We start from the raw sequence: 18,901 nt of genomic DNA, 5'->3' as shown, positions 1-18,901 counted from the left end.
CGTTCCAGGACGTCCAAACCTGTGTCGAAGAAAATACTTTGGAGTGTGATTGTGATTCATTGTGGATGAGAGTTCATGAGGCACGAGTACGCCATCTAATCGCTATCTCAAAGGGCGCAGTGCATCTGAAGAGCTGGAAAATGTGGTTCATTAATCTTATCGTTTCAGTTATCAATAAATAGTTCATCAATCTCCCGCTAGTCTTATTTGTCGCTTACTTCGAAGGAAAGTAGTGATAATTGCTGGGAATGAGATGCTTTGGTGGGATGCTCATTTCATTCCTTGTTTTAGCACGAGTCTTCGGAACCTTGTGGATTGATGCTGACGGTGATCTTTTCCAAACAGTACCTTACTTGAAATAATCCAGTGAGACATGGCTTTGAATGAACTTTAGTGAAACACCTAATTTCTTACTGTCGCGAAACAAAATAAAAAAACTAGGAAAATTTCTGACGATTTTCTGCGTACTGAACAAGATTCCTGGTAAATGTTACATTTACGCAGACAAGCATCAATTTTGGCTGAAACTATTTCTACCTTCGGAAGAAAGGTTTGTTGTTTTAACAGATTAACAGACAAGAGAATTAAAAATTATTAAGCAAATGCAATATAGAAAATATTTAGCATACAACTTTCGAAGTAACGCTGTTGCAGAACTCCTCGAAATTCTCGCACGTAGATGTTCAACTACCCCGAGACTTCCTCTGACAATGTTTGTTGCCTGCAGATGAGACTGACACTTTTCTCATTTTTTGTCAGATTCAACAAGAAATCGAAGGATGTCAAATGACGATGATCTCTGAACCTGTCGATGATGGTGTGCATACATCCTTCCTGTCGGTGTCCTCTGATGTTTCTACGCACCGAATTTCAGAACTATCACAATGTTAGACATGACATCTCTTTTTTCACTCCAAACGATCTTCGTAAAATTTAACCAAAGGAAGGCATAAAATCTTCCTAGAAAACGTAGCGGAAATACGTTTTACTTCAAGCTTTTTGTCAGTTCTTCAAAAAATTGATAATTTTTTCATATGAACCGCCGTGTATGACTCAACTTTACTAAAAAATAAAGTGCGCAAATTTGTGAATATTTAAAAGAGGATGGAATTTATTCATCTCTCAATGCTATTACCTTACTTTTAGATTCGTCTTTTGTTTTTGTTAACGACAATTTCTTTCATTATAGTTACTCTCACATGAATAAAATCAATTAGTGATTGCTAGAACGTGATCAATAGAAGAAATGCCACAAGAAACTAAACGATAAATATCCACATTTTATGCTGGAAGGTCTGTATAGGTTTGGAACGTTCTACTCGAACACTACAGCCTTTTTATTTGAAAATGATCCCAGAATGCAAATATCGATACCGAGCTAAATTTTGCAGGAGGTCCTAACATGATCATTAACATTTCAGATGTAAGAACCAAACAGGTGCTGTCCAAGAAGCAACATTTCGCAAGTAGTACCGCATAAATATGTATTACATCCAAACAAAGGCTGAAATCCTCATTCGGTTGCGACAAAGCTAGGCTCGCATCTTTTGCGATATCTTTTCTTTTAAAACAAATACTTCTAGGAAAAAGCAAAGATACTTAAAGACGCAGGATTCACGATGTTGAGATGATATTTAGTGCTGGCGATCTGGTCTACAGTATGATGGGGATCAAATCTCGTTTTCCGTAGGACTTTCCTAACCGACTCATTGTCAAAACCGATTTTATTGTCTCTATAGATTGAATGCTGAGCCTTCTGACATTACAAGGAACCTTTAATTCACATCTACGGATCCAATGAACCAGATTCCGCATCATAGATTTCGTAGAAGAAGCAGCATCTTACGACTCATTTTTTTCTCTATTGTTAAATCAACCAATAATCAGGGAAATTCGTAGTCAGAGATAGATCTTTGATTTTCCAGCAGGAAAGGTTGTAAATAAGCCGTGCGACAAAACATTTATCCGGTAGTTGGTGGATATGAGTACAGAAAGGAATAAACTCGTTTGTCGCAAATAGGCTGACTTTTGTGCTCCGAAATAATTTCCCTTTCCAGAGTCATTCCCGACATGAATATGCGACATACGCCAAATGCACCAGAACTGAAAAAAAACAAGATCTAATGTAGCCATTGCGTACGATTAGATATTCAGAGCTTTGCAACAATGAGAATGAAATCCATTCATCCATAACAATTTATATGCGAGTACAAATGTCATGAGCATATTTCAAATTGCACACAAAATCATTATCATGATATATAATAACGGGCTTATTCTGTCACGTGTGTGTGTGTGTATGTGTGTGTGTATATATATATGTGTGTGTATGTGTGTGTGTGTGTGTGTGTGTGTGTGTGTGTGTGTGTGTGTGTGTGTGTGTGTGTGTGTGTGTGTGTGTGTGTGTGTGTGTGTGTGTGTGTGTGTGTGTGTGTGTGTGTGAAATGTGTGAAAGGGTGTGTGTGCGGGTCGAGCGGTGTGGATTGGTGTGTGTGTCTGTCATAAAAATTAAAAGGGGGTTCAAAAAATAAAAAAAGTGGGGCTTTGTTTTGGATAACTTCGTGTGCACGACGCAAATATAAATGGTTGCAGCCGTTTCGTAGCCGTGGCTACTGGGCGCTTTGTTTTTCACCTTTATGACTCCTCCACATGTCGATTACCTCCTTTGTTCGCCTCAAGTTGGTAGTATGCTGTTCTCAAATAGTGGAAACATGCATACAAACGCCTGCTTAAATAGTAGCAAGATGTTTATGTGATCTGACGTGGAACGTTATCTTTATCAGTAGGATGATATGATGTCTTTCACGTCATTTTATGCCGAAATATCATTCTTTGATAACTGATCGGGGAAAACAGGAAGAAAACCCACATTTCACGTGATACTTCTTAATTTTGTCTGTAATATATTGGTAAGGAGTGTTTGAAGTCCAAATATTTTCCAAATGTAGAACTGACGCGATTAGTATGACGCGACGCGATTAGCGAAAGATTTCATAGTAAAAAGACTATGAAATCTTTCGCTTTTATTCCAAAAAAAAAAAGAAAGATTGTTGAAGATACAGAAGTCAAGTTTCACAGAAAACGGCACTAATATCAATTTTCGTTGATCAGTGAAGGCGAGTGAAGCAAACACCACAGAAAGTCTGAAGTCCGGTTTTAGCCGTGGCCACGTTCAGGCTTGTAGAGTGAAAAGACAGGAGAGGCATTCGTCTTATCTAAAACAATATATCGTACAAATGGAACGCCGTCAGAAGCATCACAGATCTCCCAGTTATAGGCTGGAAACTACAAAGTGAGAGTGAGATTTGCTGTGTGATTTCCAGAAGACTATTGTTAAGCTTCTCTGTCTTTCGTTGTCTTACTATTTCAGCGCATGTTTTTGCGTACACAACTATGATCGTTATTTGCACTAAATGCCTCTGCTTAAAGGCAGCATACCATGAGTCTGAGGTGGTGCGGATTTCAGGTGGAGTATACGTACACGGGGTCGTTCTGCTCACCACTGCAAACAGCCCCGGATAGGCAGTATGGGAAGCTATGCGTGCAAGGGTGGCGCGCTGCAATAAAGGCATCGTACAAAACAGCATTCAGGGCCCGGCTGCTCGCAGTGATCCAGGGGAAAGCGGAGCCACCCCGGTCTCATAATCTACGACCCCGTATACGGATACTCCATCTGAAATCCGTCCCCAGATTCGTGGTATGCTGCCTTTGAACGTAACGCCACCTGTTCAATAGTAGAGTCGGTGGAGAACGCGTTATATGAGCACTCCATGCGATCTCGGTGAAGTCGTGCACAGAGTTCTCTCTACACTATGCGGTAAACTCCACGGGCTTTTTTCTTTTTACTTTTTGTAGTTCTTCTTTATTTTTTTCATAAAATAACAGATGAATTTTACTACAGTCAAGTCCTTTCCCATTACTTTCATAGTTGTTTTTTTTTGGTTTTAGCCACCTCTAAGATTATTGCTTGTAGAGATTTAATTTCTCTTCACTATTGTTCATTCCACTTTTACGAGTAATTGCGCATGCTTTACACCTTTCGTAATCGAAATATAGAGAAAACAAGTTCCCGCTAGTGTAGAAGTGTGCCCAAAGACTTGCAGAATGTGAATTTCTGCCACATTCTTGTGTAACCGTGCATAGTCAGCTTTCTTCTGGAGCGATTTGCGGGATTTTACCACGTATCCGCTCAGTACAAGTGCTGACCATGCACATTTACACAAGAAACCCAAAAATACACAAGAAATCTAATCTCAAACATCTTTGAACAGACGATAAAACTAACGGAAAAGAACTTTATCAGAAGTACTTAAGCGTACTCAAGCATAATCAAACGAAAACAATTGTGAGAAAGTGTAAAAAGCAATAGGAGGAAAAGACTAGAAAGTTTCCCGGTTACTGTGAAGCCTGTGCCCTATATCTTCACTTTCACATTAGAACATCTTTTACGCCGATTTTATGCGTATTGAGAGTGCGAGTTACATAACATAATGTGTTAAAGCGAGTCTTCCACCTGTTGCAAATAGGTGTTACAGTCCCGCATACTGCCTGTGCTCATAACCTAAGAGCTACAATGCTTACGGTACATGGAACCTTTGACAACAAACATCCGCCTTGTTATGATGAACTATTCGTCGCTGCGAAGTGAAGCCCAAAAATTATTGTCAGCAATACTGCAACATGTATACATTTCCTACACCTTCCCACATTGCAGACAACGCGAATATAAGACATCACCCAACCGTCTGCACCAAATACTATGTCACTGCGGAGATGTTGTGATGCTAAAACAGGTTGATAGAGAAATTTGGCTAAGTGTTGTCTTCTTGTATGCTTTCTGGATGAGCCCAAGGTCGCGGAGGACCCTATTCTTGGGTCGAATGTGCCCACGCATCTATGCAGTTTGCCAGGAACTAGAACAAGGGCATCTCTCATGATAAACTCAACATGTTAGTCCTATATCTACCACCAAAATTACATTATCTTGTGAAGAGAACGTTCCACAGCGAAAAGAGTCTGGTAGAAACTTGTGAGCAGACGGACCTCATCATCATCTTCACGTTTTACATGGATCACCGACGCCTTCAATTCACGTTGCAAAGGTCAAGCTAATTATTGCCCGATTAGTCAGTGCATGCGAAGAAAGAGTTTCCAAACTTTAGCTCGTTTATATACTAACAAACAACACCTTTAGCGCACGCAAAACTCAAGAGCTGACACCGAAACTGTATTCTATCACAAACACCGCCCACCCATTTCTCATCTTGAATATGGTTTCAGAAGAGATTAGTAAATTTTATCTCAACCAAAGATGATTTTGAAAAGAAAAAAAAGAGCTTGAAAAAACCTTCTTCTAAGGTATATTAGATTACGCTCATGTACGGCAATTTGCAGTTTCTAACTGAGTGATTTGTATTGTTTGTATGCATGTTTTATTAGTACGATGTATTGCTGAAGATAAGATGAATTTTTATGTGTTATTTTACTGAATTTTTTCGTGCATTCGGAACATCTTCTCGACGTTTGTCCTGGTAGATGGTGTGGAAGATTTTCGTCGAAGGTGAAGGTTTACTCTTATACTAGTCTAAACGTCCGGCTGAAGCCGGACTTTTTTTTTGTGAAATTATAATTGTTTTTTTCTTCTATCAACGCTTTCTTCAATTTTTTTCCTCAAAAATTTGGGCATAGATGAGAGATTTCATGATTTGCTTCCCAAACGCGTCAGTACTATATTTAGAAAGCAATCAAACTTGATTTTCATCTATGTTTCTCTGAAACCTCCACAATTTGGAAACATTATTCGAATATGAGTTTCCTCCGACTTCAACTATCAGCACAAAATGATGTGCTTACATGAAATGACTTGATTATCATCATCGTAGTGATGAAGATGAAGATAGATGGAGATACGTTCACGTCAGACCACGTGAACGTGTGTTGGCTACTCAGTGGGACCCGTCACATCCCATTTTATAGCTCTGTGGCGTCGGCGCACCATTTCGACGTCATGGTACCCGTCTCCCTCTCCTTTTGGAGTTTCGTGAATGAGACACACACAGACGTACACACGTGACAGAATAAGCCCGTTATTATATAGCATGATAGTTTGCAAATTTGGAACTGTACATTCACATAGAAGTTTATTTACCCTCACTAACATGTGACAGAGACTAACTCGTCCTATGAAAGCCAACAAACGTGGTCCGGACATACACGTCTGTGGAGAGAGGTGGAAAGGTAGAACGCTCGTTTATCAGGTGCATGGCAATGGTTCGGCACCCCATTCATACCCATTCATACACGGACTAAGTGCGCTCTTATATAGCATGATTGTTATGAAGGGATATATTAAGATTAATGCATAGGATTTAGGATTTCAGGAAACTCTTGTTTCTCCTAGTTTTCAAAGAGAAAGAAGTCTGGAATATTACAGTCCTGAATATTATTAGAAAACCTACAGATGATAAAAATTATGTCCACTATTATTAGGATGATCGCTCCTGAAAATCAACATTGGAGAACGTTGATCTGCGGATTATGTAGACAAAAAAGACAAAAATCTTACTTAAAGTGAATCCACTGTTCAAGATGAAAAAAATTGTGCTGACAACTACGAGTATAGCAAGAACAACCTGAAAGTGTATCAAGTGGAATGGTGCTAACACAAATAGTTCTGTACGTATGATGATTTCAAGACTTGACGCACAACGTGTTTCTGTTGTTGGAGTGATTTCTTTTTTTATTCTACCTCATGCAATATTAGACGCATTGCGCTAAATATTTAACATCTTCAAAGCTTAACAATACGGCAGTCATCAGGCGAAATATAAGCCATCAAATCATTACAGGAAACAGATGAAGTTATAACCACAAGCTTTCTTAGGGCGGCGGTTATCACATTTTTGACTTTTACGCCTACCCTTTAGTAAGTAAAGCTAAAGGGTAGGCGTAAAAGTCAAAAAAAAAACTTCAGTGAGTAGTTTTCAAAAATTATCGCGGAACATTTCCTACAAACCCAGAATTTATGACTTTCAGTTTCTGATCATCCAAGCACTTCTTCACACCAGTACAAATAATGGAACAAAAGTCCGTACATAGACTGGCGGTAGAAAAAATTAGAGCAATCCAACTGTTTTCGTCTGCACACACAATGAAATTCACTTTATATTCGGGTTAAAACGACATAAGGTTTGATGCAGTTGTGTAAGCGCTTGCACCTGAAACAGTAGGGAGCGTAGCGGTCAAGATTGAGAGGAAACTTCCCTAACAGCGCTCATCGCTGCTCTTCACGATGGCTTCAACTCGATATCATGCGCTCCACCGCGACTTCGTAGCCAGCCCACAAAGCTTTATGTCGTTTTGATCCCGACTACTCCCGACTTCAGTACTCATTTAACGAAAAGATTTCGTACTTACGCCGTCGATTCTAGATGCTCCAGAGGTCTTGGATGTGTAAATAGTGTTTCGCCGATCGTCTTCGCTGGTATTCCTAAGAGCTACGTCACAGCTTCCCTAACCCAACCCTCTACAAGTGAAAGGAACCGAGCGTCAAAACCTTTCTCAAGCGCTACAATTATCAAGGTGTATGGAGTTTGTGCGATTTAAGGAACAGAAGCAGAGTTTACACAATTGCAAGCGCCATCCTCGCTGCTACCGAGCTCAGTCGGGATAGGTGGATTATCCACGTTTTTTTTTGGGGGGATCGTCGTGATTCCAGCACAGTAAGTGTCCAATTTTTGAAACGAATAAAATTTAATCAGAAAATCTCACCACAACGATAGCCGCAATAAGGTATATAAGTGAGTTCTTAGTCATGAAGCCAATTATTGCTAGCACAAGAATGATGATCTAAATGATTTTCGACAGATTGGGAAAGAATGTCTTATTTTTGCTAGATTTCAAGGAGACTGCTATATCACATAATTGTACTGATTCCAATCTTGGCTATGGCTTAAGAAAATTAATTAAACTGTATTGATTCCTCCCGAAACCATTATATCTATCAACCATAAAACCAATAATTTATTTAATCTATACAATTTCATTCCAAATGATGAATGCTATTTTGGGCATACATTATACGTTCCGTTCTATATGGAAATCACATTTCAAGGCTATTTTCCATCATAAATTTTGTTCGCGTCCCTAGTTCCAACAGATAAGTGTTGCTTCTGGCACCTGTACGACGTATTTCTAGCCAGCAGTAGATGGGGAGAAGTAAAGCATCATCGTCCGCTTTACGGTGACTCCCCACATGTTAAGTCTAGTGAACCGCTATTCGTCGCCTTGATTTCAACTCGCCGCTACGGAGGTAACTGAGACTTTTCTCACCGCCTCTTGACATCTCCTTTGAAGTAGGCGATACTGAACATTCGTTTACTCGTCCCTCTCCATGTCGTCCTTCAATGCATTATATTTCATGTATCCGCGATGATAGGCTGCAGTAATTTTATAAACTGCAGCAGAGTAACCGACCCTTTCATATACGTCGATGCGTTCAGCTTTGATTCAAAGTTGTTTGCGGTTTATGAACTCGTGTGCTTCCTATATAGTGACCTGAGAGTGACTGTTGTGACTACCGATGTGTGAAGTCAGTAGAATCCCCCACTAATTCGGTACCAATTCATTAATGGCAGGAGTAGCTCAGTCAGTAAGAGTTTCGCTGTAACTGCACAGTCGATGGTTCCAATCTTTCCTGGTGCCAACCGAGTCCTTTATTCCCTCAAAATCGGCATATCGGCGCCAGACAGGAGGATATGTGCTTCGTACATCGGCTGGCCCCTGCAGATCACTATATAAGCCAACACTCGTCTAATAAAATCTTCTACGATTCCGGAGTGCAGTAAAATGCGTTGTCGGATCCCAAACGGATTGATACGCCAGAGACTTTATCTTTTGTAACTAATTCATCAGCTTCTCACTGATAAAATTTTTCTGTCCCTAGATAAAGTGCCACAACTTCCCCCTTCCCTGATAGTATGCGAGTATTAGAGAACAAAACAAAAGGAAAAAAAAACATAAAAAGGCTAGGCCTCTTTCTTTGTTTGTTTTCTTCCTAAAAACAACCAAAAATAACCACAGTCACAGAAGTGAAGAATTACCGGGCAAGAGCGTTGCTGCGTGTAACTTACAAAATTTTGTGGGGATAGTCCAAGAGCGGCTCATCGAGCATCGCAAAAGAACGATGCACGAAGAGGAAGCTTTTCGCGGTCGATCTATGACTAACCAGAAGTTTAGTGTCAGGTGAGTAATCGACTTTCAAGCCGGTTGGACTTCACTCATCGAGACCGCTTTTCAACTGTTTAATGCCGCCGATATTTCAGGAGAAAGTTCCTAATCACGAAACTAAGTACGACTTCAGTGATTTCTGTGAACGTTACCTAAATACACTCCACTTTTCAAAATGAAAGGTAGAAAAGTGACAGACAGAAACAGAACCATTTTTTTAGTTCCGAAATCGAGGACATGCAAATATGCAAATAGACGAGACGTAACGCTCCGCAGAATACAAAACAGTGACAAATAGATTTATCGTACACGAAATACTGCTGAATGTGGAAAGCTCAAAGATGACCAAGAGGGACATATCTCGGATAAGTCGCGAATAGCCGTTTTAGGGCATATCATCCGCTCGCCAATTAAAGTCCGCCAGCGCAAAGTCAGACATTTTCTTCATGTATACACAACTCAGCTATCCGAACTCGTTATTATATTGGTATTGTTTGTAGGCAAACTATGGACCTGTATCATACAGATCCCTGACGAAGAGGTACAGATAAGTTCACTAATGGATAGTAGGACTAAATTGTCCCAAGTTCACTGGTCTTGATCTAACATCAACATTTAAGATCTAGCTTTCCACTCTTTCTTTTACAGCTCCTTTTTGAAAACAAGAAAAACAGGAAAACAACTGAACCAACCCCCATGACAAGCAGAAACCATGCATCGCGATTAGCAAGCACCTTCAGAATTCCTAATACAAGAACAATCACCGCACCCACAATAACATAAACCTAAATAAAATTCTAAAAAATACGAAAACTACTGTAACTTGCTATAGAGAGATTTTGCATACGGGCTTCCGGGTTTTCCTGAAAGAAGACACATTAAATGTTAAATTGAGCACAGAAGGTAACATCATGTGAAGCATATACACTCTTTCTATGGAATTTAAACTACGAGCAGACACATTCTCGTAGCTCTTTTCAATTAAAACGTTCTTCCCTTAAAAATTACTCTAGTGTGGCCATTTAACGCCCTGAAAGTATTTGTCAGGAGATGAATTTAATTCTTGATTATCGATCGGAGCGATAGGGTTCATCGTACCACTTCGACTGCAATTGCATCACACCTCACGTTTTTACACGAATGTACTTATGCATGTCGGTAACTATGAGTTAACAGGTGCTGAAGATAAGTGACATTCTCAATTTCAGAAACTATTTAATTTCAGAAACTAAATAACTAACTAATTTCAGAAAAATTAAACATCTCCAAAGAAACAAGGAGTTTTGAGAGAAGAAGGAGACCCAAAACAACATCAGTTACATTATCCACGCCAAAATAACTAGAAAGAATCGTAGTGCAACAAATCGAAAAGAAAGAGTCTTTATGAAAAATTATTATTACAGAGGGATAATATAATTACGATTTCAGAAAGGCGATACTATTGCGTGCTTACCTCAGAAGTCAGAGAACAGCATGCACAATTCACATCATCCCCTCCAGCTCGCATTCTCTCGCTATAACACGTCACAAATCTCGTTCGATAAGGAAAAACTCCGTACAAAAATCTAGTAACGCTACCAATTTTCTTCCTCCTCGATGACGTTTAGGTTCCTTCCATTCTCAATGTTACTGGAAGTATCTGATATCCGCAATTCATAGCAACAATTAGAAATTCATAGCAACAATTAGAATTAGAAAGCCAAGTCCAAAAAACACGATCTCACGCTCTAATTGACTTATTGTTTGACAGTTTAAAAGAAAAGCCTCTGTGCAAGCAACGTGATGCTGTATTCTAGTGGACATATAGTCGGGTCCAAATGACCTCAGTCCGTATCCGATATATTTCTGGTGAAGGATAAATAGAATGGAAATTAAACCATCAGTGACTTATTTTTCCAACTGTGCTATCAAATATTATTTGGTTATTTCGCTGACGCGGACTAGGTCCGACAGCATTTCGCTGAGCGATTTAGCCGTCTGTTGCAAAAACAACTACAAAGGTAAACGACAAGAAACGTATTCCCGCTGCGTACTGAGTTTGTTCACAGACAAATTTTTGTCAGATGGCAATATGTCCAACCAAGGCATATTCTTCGGCTGGAGCGCTTCAACCAGATCGAAGAAAATCTATAGGACACGGGCTATGAAGAGCGATGATGTTGATTGATTGGCTGTTTTCGAAGCTGCGCAGTGCAGCTAGTGATTGGCGTGGAGCCGTCCTTGACTCCACTACGAGCACAATGATGGGTGGCACTTGCTAGGGTCTCCCTCAATCTCAACCGTTAGAGTCCCCTGCGTGCACTTAATCAAGTAACTGCACCAGGCTTCAGGAGCTTTTTTGACCCAATTATAACAGCACTGTGTAGCTGCCTTTTGTGTTACTGCTGAAGAACATACTGCAAACAGCATGCATGCAGTGTTTAGAAAAAATGGATAAGAAGTACAAAGGGAATCGCTATGAATATCACTACTTTCATGTTCTTTACGGCTTATTGTGTTCTGTCTATCTTTTATGCCATTTTCACAGTTGTCTTCTAAACGCACCTCTGCCCGAACGTCGAGCTGATTCCACCTGTTCAACTCCACTGGCTGCGCATGGTAGTTATCATTCGAAGCTAGCGGAACTACTGTGAAAACGGCAAAAATTATTGAACTATTGTTTCTCTCATCTGCAATACAGAGTTTTTTCAACTCGCTTCTTCACTGTCCGCAATTCTGACAATCATTTCCATCAAGCTAAAAAATGCTAAGGTTTTGTAAAAACTGTGACATAACATTTATTTTATATTCTGTCACTGATCCGTCAAACATAGTCTACGTTTTTGCAAATTATGGGGTTTTGCTCTTAAATTTGCTATTATCTCCTGGTGGTTCAACGGTACTCTTAACTGCACGTCTGTACTCAAACACTGCTGCTGGAAATACGGCAATAGCAGCACACAGCTCCAGGGTTCAGAACGTTCGAGTTAAGATGCATTACGACCCACGAGCAGCAGTTATTTGATTTTCAAATTTCAAATTATTTTTTTGATCAATCAGTTAGTTTGTAATTTAGTTTCTTGGATTTTTTTATTGAAAGGGCCATACATTCTTATGTTTTGGAATATGGTGGTTCGTCTAGATAAAGTGTTTCTGGGTGAAAGATACCCAGTCAAAGGAAATATTAAAAATTGAACTCATCACTACTAAACAGGGGACGGAACATATTTTAGAATTATCAAATTATTTTAGAAGAACCCACATCCTTTCAACGACCAGATTTTCAAGTTTTTCAATTTAAGAAACCAGCAGTACTCAGAGTCATTAGGCTTTGCGACCCCTATAAAACGCGTCTCACAAAATGGCTTTCTCAGAAATAAGGAGAAGTTTAGCTTCATTCAAATTTTCAAACTATCAAGCCGCATTCAAGCTTGCAGTCAGTAATCAACAGCAAGATATTCCGTTGCTCTAGCTCGGTATATCTTCTCATCGCCTCGTAATGAAGACCGAGATATATTGCCGGTTATGTTTTGCAATCCATCGTGAGACTAATGGTTTTGTGTACTCCGAAGGTCTCAAACAGTTCTATCGGTGAGCTGATTGAGCATATACGCTTTTTCTGTTTTGTTTTTGGTTTATTTCCGAGACTCTTGTCTCTACCTTCTAGGTGAAGAGCCTCGCCTCAAGAGATTCGCTGAAAGCTGCCTTCTAGCAAAGTCAAAAATGAGACCTTGTTTCCTACTACAGGCCAGGCAGGCAGCAGGCCGATCTACAGTTGTTTCTGACGTCATTGTTCGTCGCATGATGATTTTACTAAAGCTGAAGCCTAAGTGCCTGTGTCACACGAACAATTTACACGTACTTACAAATCCTTATGCTTCTTATCTACACATATGTGATATGTAATTCGCTCCTATACCTCTGCACTCTTTTACATTTGTATTAAAATATTGTCTTCCTAGCTGATTATCTACACATTATTACGATACACATTATTGCGATATTGTTACGATGGAGTGAGTTTTGTGGAACTATGGATATCGCCAAATGCATAGCGCCTCATTGATCACGAGTTCCGGTGAGGTGGGACCTTTGTTTATCGACTTCTTCATACTTGTGTTTGAGTAGGCAACACTAATGCCCCTGCGGCTCCTCAGTGTTTTCTGCACGCTCGAGTTAGTAAAAGAACATTATATTTGTTTGACGGGTTGATGAAAAAATCTGATTATCCTGTTGATGGTCCGTCTTTTATGTGTGGCATATCTCATAAAGCTCAGCTACTAAGGACTCTTTGTCTTCTCCTCATGGTTGTTTTATTTCTTAGATAACGGTTGAGTTTGGCAGGGAGACCACTTTCTTTCAACCAGAATGTCCTCATGTCGTATACCTCCTCCAAAGTTGATTGAGTCACTGGTGCAGCAATAATGCATACGTTATTTTCCGCAACTCGGAGCTGAAGCGTTCTATATGACGGCGAGGTTGGATTCACACTGATAAATAGCGATTTTATGTATGTTTATTTTTTTCTTTTGAAATATCTGTACTTCGCAAGAGTAAACCATTTCATTGTGGTATAGAAGTGACTTTAGGCGGCAAACTGCTAAACACAGCGGAGGTACGTCTTTTAGTTCTCCGAACCTAAGGAGTTCAACATTGCCGACATTTCAGACTTATCGGAACTGGAAGCCTAGCAAAGATTCCCCACTGTCTTGACAAAAAAGTGATACCCTTGACCGCGATATATGTTGCTGACGATCTGTAGTGAAAACTGAGCACGTTATGGCTGCTTAGCATGGGAAATAAACCTTCCTCCCTCCAGAATACACCGCTTTTGGACGCTGCGCGCTCAGGCGACGGACGGCATGAGGACTAGTGAGAAGCGAATAACTCTCAAAGTGCTCAGGACGAGTTTGATTCCGGATAAGAATGACTTGCGCACGACTGACGGTAGTGTTCACCCGAATGTGATGTGGCTGGTAGCACACACTTGTCTCTGGTCAGTGTACCAGCGAATCAGCATTGCTGTGTGTGGATCACCAGCGACGATATAGATGATTTGAGCTACTCACATAATATCAGGCAGTTATAGGTCACAGAGCGGTACAAGTGGCAAGAACTCTATTGTCATCTACAAGCATTAATTCAGGTTGTTCATTGAAAAGTTTTTTTTTCTTAAGAATCCAAAACACTTCCAACGTCTTGCTTGCCGACATTTCTGTTTCTTGAGCCAGCACAACGCATTTCACATTATAATCGTTTCCGTTGTGAAGCTCAGGACAGTTATGCGAAAGTGGTACTAGAGGCAACCCACCTCTGCTCATACAGGTGTAGGTGTTGACGGTTAGTTTCATTCCACATTACACATCCGGCTGCAGTTAAAAGCGCAGTGATTCGCAATATGTTCGAAACCGCTTGTGAAGTATGCGCTGGCAAGCAAGAACGGCATGAATCACAAAGCGTACAGTACGTTCGCATTAACGAAGAATCGGATTCGCAAATAGCGTGCGAAAACAGTCGCTCTTTGTCTTCTCTTTATTTCTGACAGTGCTAATGAGGCTGAGATTGTTCAAACACATCTACAAGATAACGCGATCCTTGTTGATATTCCTAATGCGGACCTCAAGGCCCATCTCGCTAGGAAGAGATTATATGATAGATAGTGATCTGTGGAAGATGTGTTATTTCCCCTCAAAAGCAGGCTGCTGCGCACAAATGGGGGAATGTATGAGATTGAGTGCTTGTTGCGTAAAGCAGCTGACACTATGGAAACCGATAGGGATCTTGGAGTGAGGATTAGTGAACATATGGCGCGAAAACAGCGTAAAAGGGAGATAATACCATTTGGAAGGCATAGATATGAGCTGCACAATGGAAGCGATTATGATGTGTAATGCGTTATAGTGGCTCACAGAACAGAAATATCCTTAAACAAGACGTTGGAGGCGTTTTGGATTCACAAAAGAAACCCTTCAATGAATTATAGGAATGGATGTTTGTCGATAACGAATGAGTTCTTGCCACTTGTACCGCTCCGTGACCTATATCTGCCTGATATTATGTGAGTAAATCAAATCATCTATATCGTCGCTGGTGATTCACTTACAGCAATGCTCATTTTGAAAATGGCGAAAAAGCCGAAAGGTCAGGCAAATTAGGGTCCCATCTGAAAACTCTTAGCACACTATTAGAAAACATAGACTGATGACTTTGACTTTCCAGGCTCTGACAAAGGCGCTACGTTAACGTTTCGATAGCCGAAACGTTACCCATCCTGGCTACAGCTCAAGCAATTCACTGAAAAACTACGTACTCAACATGCCAAGATTCAAGGACAGTTTAACATGGACACTTCTCGGTTTTGATTTTTTTTTCCCACTCACCTGTCATCCATCTTATCGATTCTCACAAGATCTTCTCACCACCGCTCGATATAATTCGCTCCGCCCTCTTCGCCAAAAATCTGTAGGCATCACCAACTCACCAACAGCGTTGGTGATGACCGTGACCGTGTCCCCAAAGCAGACGTATTGGCTCGGCCACAATATGGAAAATAAACATGTCATCCGCAACGAGATAGGAAATCAATCGTGTACGATCACTGCATACTCCAGGATTCCTTGTCTCAAAGTGACTGGTACATTAAGGAGGACCCAAACCTGGATTACGATCTCCTCCTCAGAGAACTACGAATATCGATACTGTTCAGAACGAGCCTTGTACCCCGCAGACAGACTTGGATTTGTGGCAAACACCAGCTGCAAGAAAAAAGTTTCGTAAGAGAATCATTTAGAACATCGTTAGAAAAATATTCCTAAAGGAGCACGAAGAAGGACAAGTCTAAAGATTAGCAGGGATATCGAAGACTATAATATTCGGCTCATGCCAGAGGAATATCAAGGACGCTGGATGAAATCCAACGTTAAGAATATGCTAAATTTGGTCAAGTTTTCAGCCGCGTGAACCACATACAGGCCGTGTTAAAGGTCATTAAGGATTGATGGACATATCGTCTGTCCTTTGTCCGACCTTTGCTGACTATGAGAAAGTCTTTGACAGTGCAGAAACGAACGCAATACCATCAGCGCTGGTCTACCAAGATGTGGACACGATATGTTGGGTTATTAGCATGAGATCGATACAGCTCCTCCACCGCCTCTCAACAATAGACAATAGAAATGAAGTACGACAAGGCGATTTCCCTCAAACCTCTTTCGAATCAAAATCGAAAGCAAAGCATTGATGGGCTGATCCCATTATGAAGAGAATAGAAGATAGATGGACTAAAAAAACGTTAGAATAGATCCTAAGAGAAGCTAAACAATCTCGAAGGAGACTGCGAACAATATCGACTGTTTTTTTTTCGCGGGGCGGATGGATCAGATAAGAAATCAGATGGATACGGCTCAAAGCTCTCGTCAACGTCACTGGCAAAAATTGCGGACATCTTGGATGACGACTGTGATAGAAATGAACGAGTGAAGGCTTGTGAAGAAGATTCGCTCATCGCTAGTACTGGTGATCAATGTCGTTCACGTTCGACGCAGAGAACCACCTATAATCTTAACAAGGAAAATGACAATGCTGTAACAACTACATATGCTTCTACTGATCATAACGCAAATCTTTAACAATTGATAACGAACGCACGAAGAATTACTCGACATCAAATAACACACCACAGTTCTCTGATGCTTGTTCCGCGCATTGTATGAAAACAATGAATCCCACTCCTTCCTCCCTCTCTTTTATACTGGTCTGATAAACTATCATGCCGTCTTTGATGATTTTCTTGAGTTGTAGCCAAGATTGGTATTGATCTTTATTTAACAACAGCTAAGGTTTCTGCGTTATCGCCTTCGTGGTGGTCTGTCGCGGCACCGAGTCTAGCTAATGAGGCTCTGACGAAGGCGATAACGCCGAAACGTTAGCTGTTGTTTAATAAAGACGATCAATACCAATCTTGGCTACAGCTCAAGAAAATCAATTAAAAACTACGTTTCAATATGCCGAGATTCAAAGACAGTTGAACATGGACAATACCATGTTGTCATCCTCCCTCCATCCATCTACAGCACAGTTTTACCAGCAGTTTTTCGGCTAAGTTACGTATAAGCAGTCCTTACCCGGCGGATTCGTACAAATTTGCTGGTCAAAACAAGTACGGTATCGCACAATTGTCGATTTTGAAGCCTGCTGTTCAACCTATCAAATTCTAAGCCACATTGCTAAGATAAGAGAGAATTTTTTCAAGGCAACAATTGAGAATTAAGAAAAAGATCAGAATATAGATGACTGTGACAGATGTTATAGTATGTTTGCATACATCACTTTATTTGTTTATTCTTATTTATAGTTTATTTTGAGTCCTGTAGCCATATAATCAGCTCTTCGAAGGAGTACTACGAAATAAACCATTTTGGGATCTCTAAACGAGAACGAAAAATGGAAATAGTGGCTCATCTCAGGAATATGAGTGTAATCAATTCTCCCTAACTATTCAAAGTAGGAAAGTAAAACCACCACCCGCAACCATAACTACGGTTCAACCAACGCTGTTTTTCACGTTTTTCTTTCCACGTTTCTGGATTCTTTTGAAGAAGTTGGCTTGACCACGCACATGATCTTGAAATACATCCCTACCTCTATTTGCCCTGCATAAACCCAACAATGTCAACTTTGTCAGATGCTACCTTTAGCGTGTTTCTTCTCTTCAGAAGTATCTCTAGCAGATTTTTTTTGCGGCAGATTCCTAATAATTTCCAGTTGAACTTCCACTGTTTGTGGAAGAAAATTTGGAGCAACACAAAAAATAGCAAGCGGAATATATTAACAATGTACTCGGATAATAGACGAAAAATAAGAGAAATTGGGGTCTCTAAAATATAGTAGTACATTTTTACCTTCTCCATCCTTCTTGTCATGAACCTTGGATTCATGATGTCACCCAGCTACCTCGCCCCTTAATTTTGTTTCTAAGCCGTGCTCGAGGGGAGCCCCGCTGGTGTCCCTCTCGTTCTGGCTCGCTCGTCGTGCCTTTTTTTGGTCGGTTCCTATCCTCCGTTTCTCAACAATCATGGCATTTCGGGTTCTCAATTCTACGACAGGAAAAGGGCTTTTAAGGTTTCAAGCTCAGGAAATGAGCCATCTTGTCTTACCTTGATAGAAATAAAAACATTGTAAGATATACAGAGAATATTTGTTCACAAAATACATTTGGGAGTGCTGTCCACAAAACACTTGTTGTCGACAGTCCAATACCATCGACAAACTGAAAACTGAATCACTCATTTACATTTATATGAATATACAGAGTTTATTTTGCATTATCATCTGAAGGGTCAGACGTACTACAGGAAAGAAGCGCAATTTATGGACATGATGAAGTGGTTCATCACCTGAATTGGTGCATTTTGTTCAATATAATTATATCATACAACTTAGAGGAATAATTTTGAAGAATGATCTTGTCGTTTTAAGCATTTTAATTAGGTAGGATCAACTTATCATTGTTCAGCAGCAAGCATTTATCATTAAAAGCCTACTCGAAATTCTACACCAGCTGATGTGAATCCTTTGTTCCGTGACTCAATTGAATTTCATTTTTAATGGAGACTATATAATACTGAAATAATACAACAATTCACAGGAAAGGTGAATACACAAATAAATCAATTAAACACCCCGATATGGCATG

The 18,901-nt window shown here is 40.2% G+C and overlaps 2 protein-coding genes across 3 annotated transcripts; both read right to left on the bottom strand.

Annotated features, from left to right (window-relative positions):
- Positions 1-1,899: 1,899 nt before the first annotated feature.
- On the bottom strand, positions 1,900-2,133 carry RB195_009294 (uncharacterized protein; the record flags this gene model as incomplete). The annotated part of the gene is made up of 1 exon (XM_064189792.1): positions 1,900-2,133. The coding sequence occupies one exon, from the start codon at positions 2,131-2,133 to the stop codon at positions 1,900-1,902; it is 234 nt and encodes a 77-aa protein (XP_064047375.1).
- RB195_009293 (uncharacterized protein) lies at positions 2,060-16,912 on the bottom strand (the record flags this gene model as incomplete). Of its 2 annotated transcripts, none has more annotated exons than XM_064189791.1 (8): positions 2,060-2,103; positions 6,459-6,500; positions 6,566-6,632; positions 7,771-7,848; positions 9,921-10,013; positions 10,682-10,742; positions 10,807-10,857; positions 16,884-16,912. In XM_064189791.1, the coding sequence occupies 8 exons, from the start codon at positions 16,910-16,912 to the stop codon at positions 2,060-2,062; spliced, it is 465 nt and encodes a 154-aa protein (XP_064047373.1). The 2 variants fall into 2 exon arrangements, with proteins under 2 accessions (XP_064047373.1, XP_064047374.1); XM_064189790.1 differs by lacking the exon at positions 2,060-2,103 and adding an exon at positions 3,157-3,215.
- Between the last annotated feature and the right edge of the window lie 1,989 nt (positions 16,913-18,901).

Source organism: Necator americanus, chromosome III, assembly GCF_031761385.1.
Source record: "Necator americanus strain Aroian chromosome III, whole genome shotgun sequence".
Taxonomy (NCBI): Eukaryota; Metazoa; Nematoda; class Chromadorea; order Rhabditida; family Ancylostomatidae; genus Necator; species Necator americanus.
The sequence above is the reverse complement of the archived record's forward strand: the minus strand, read 5'-3'. Positions and strand labels throughout refer to the sequence as shown.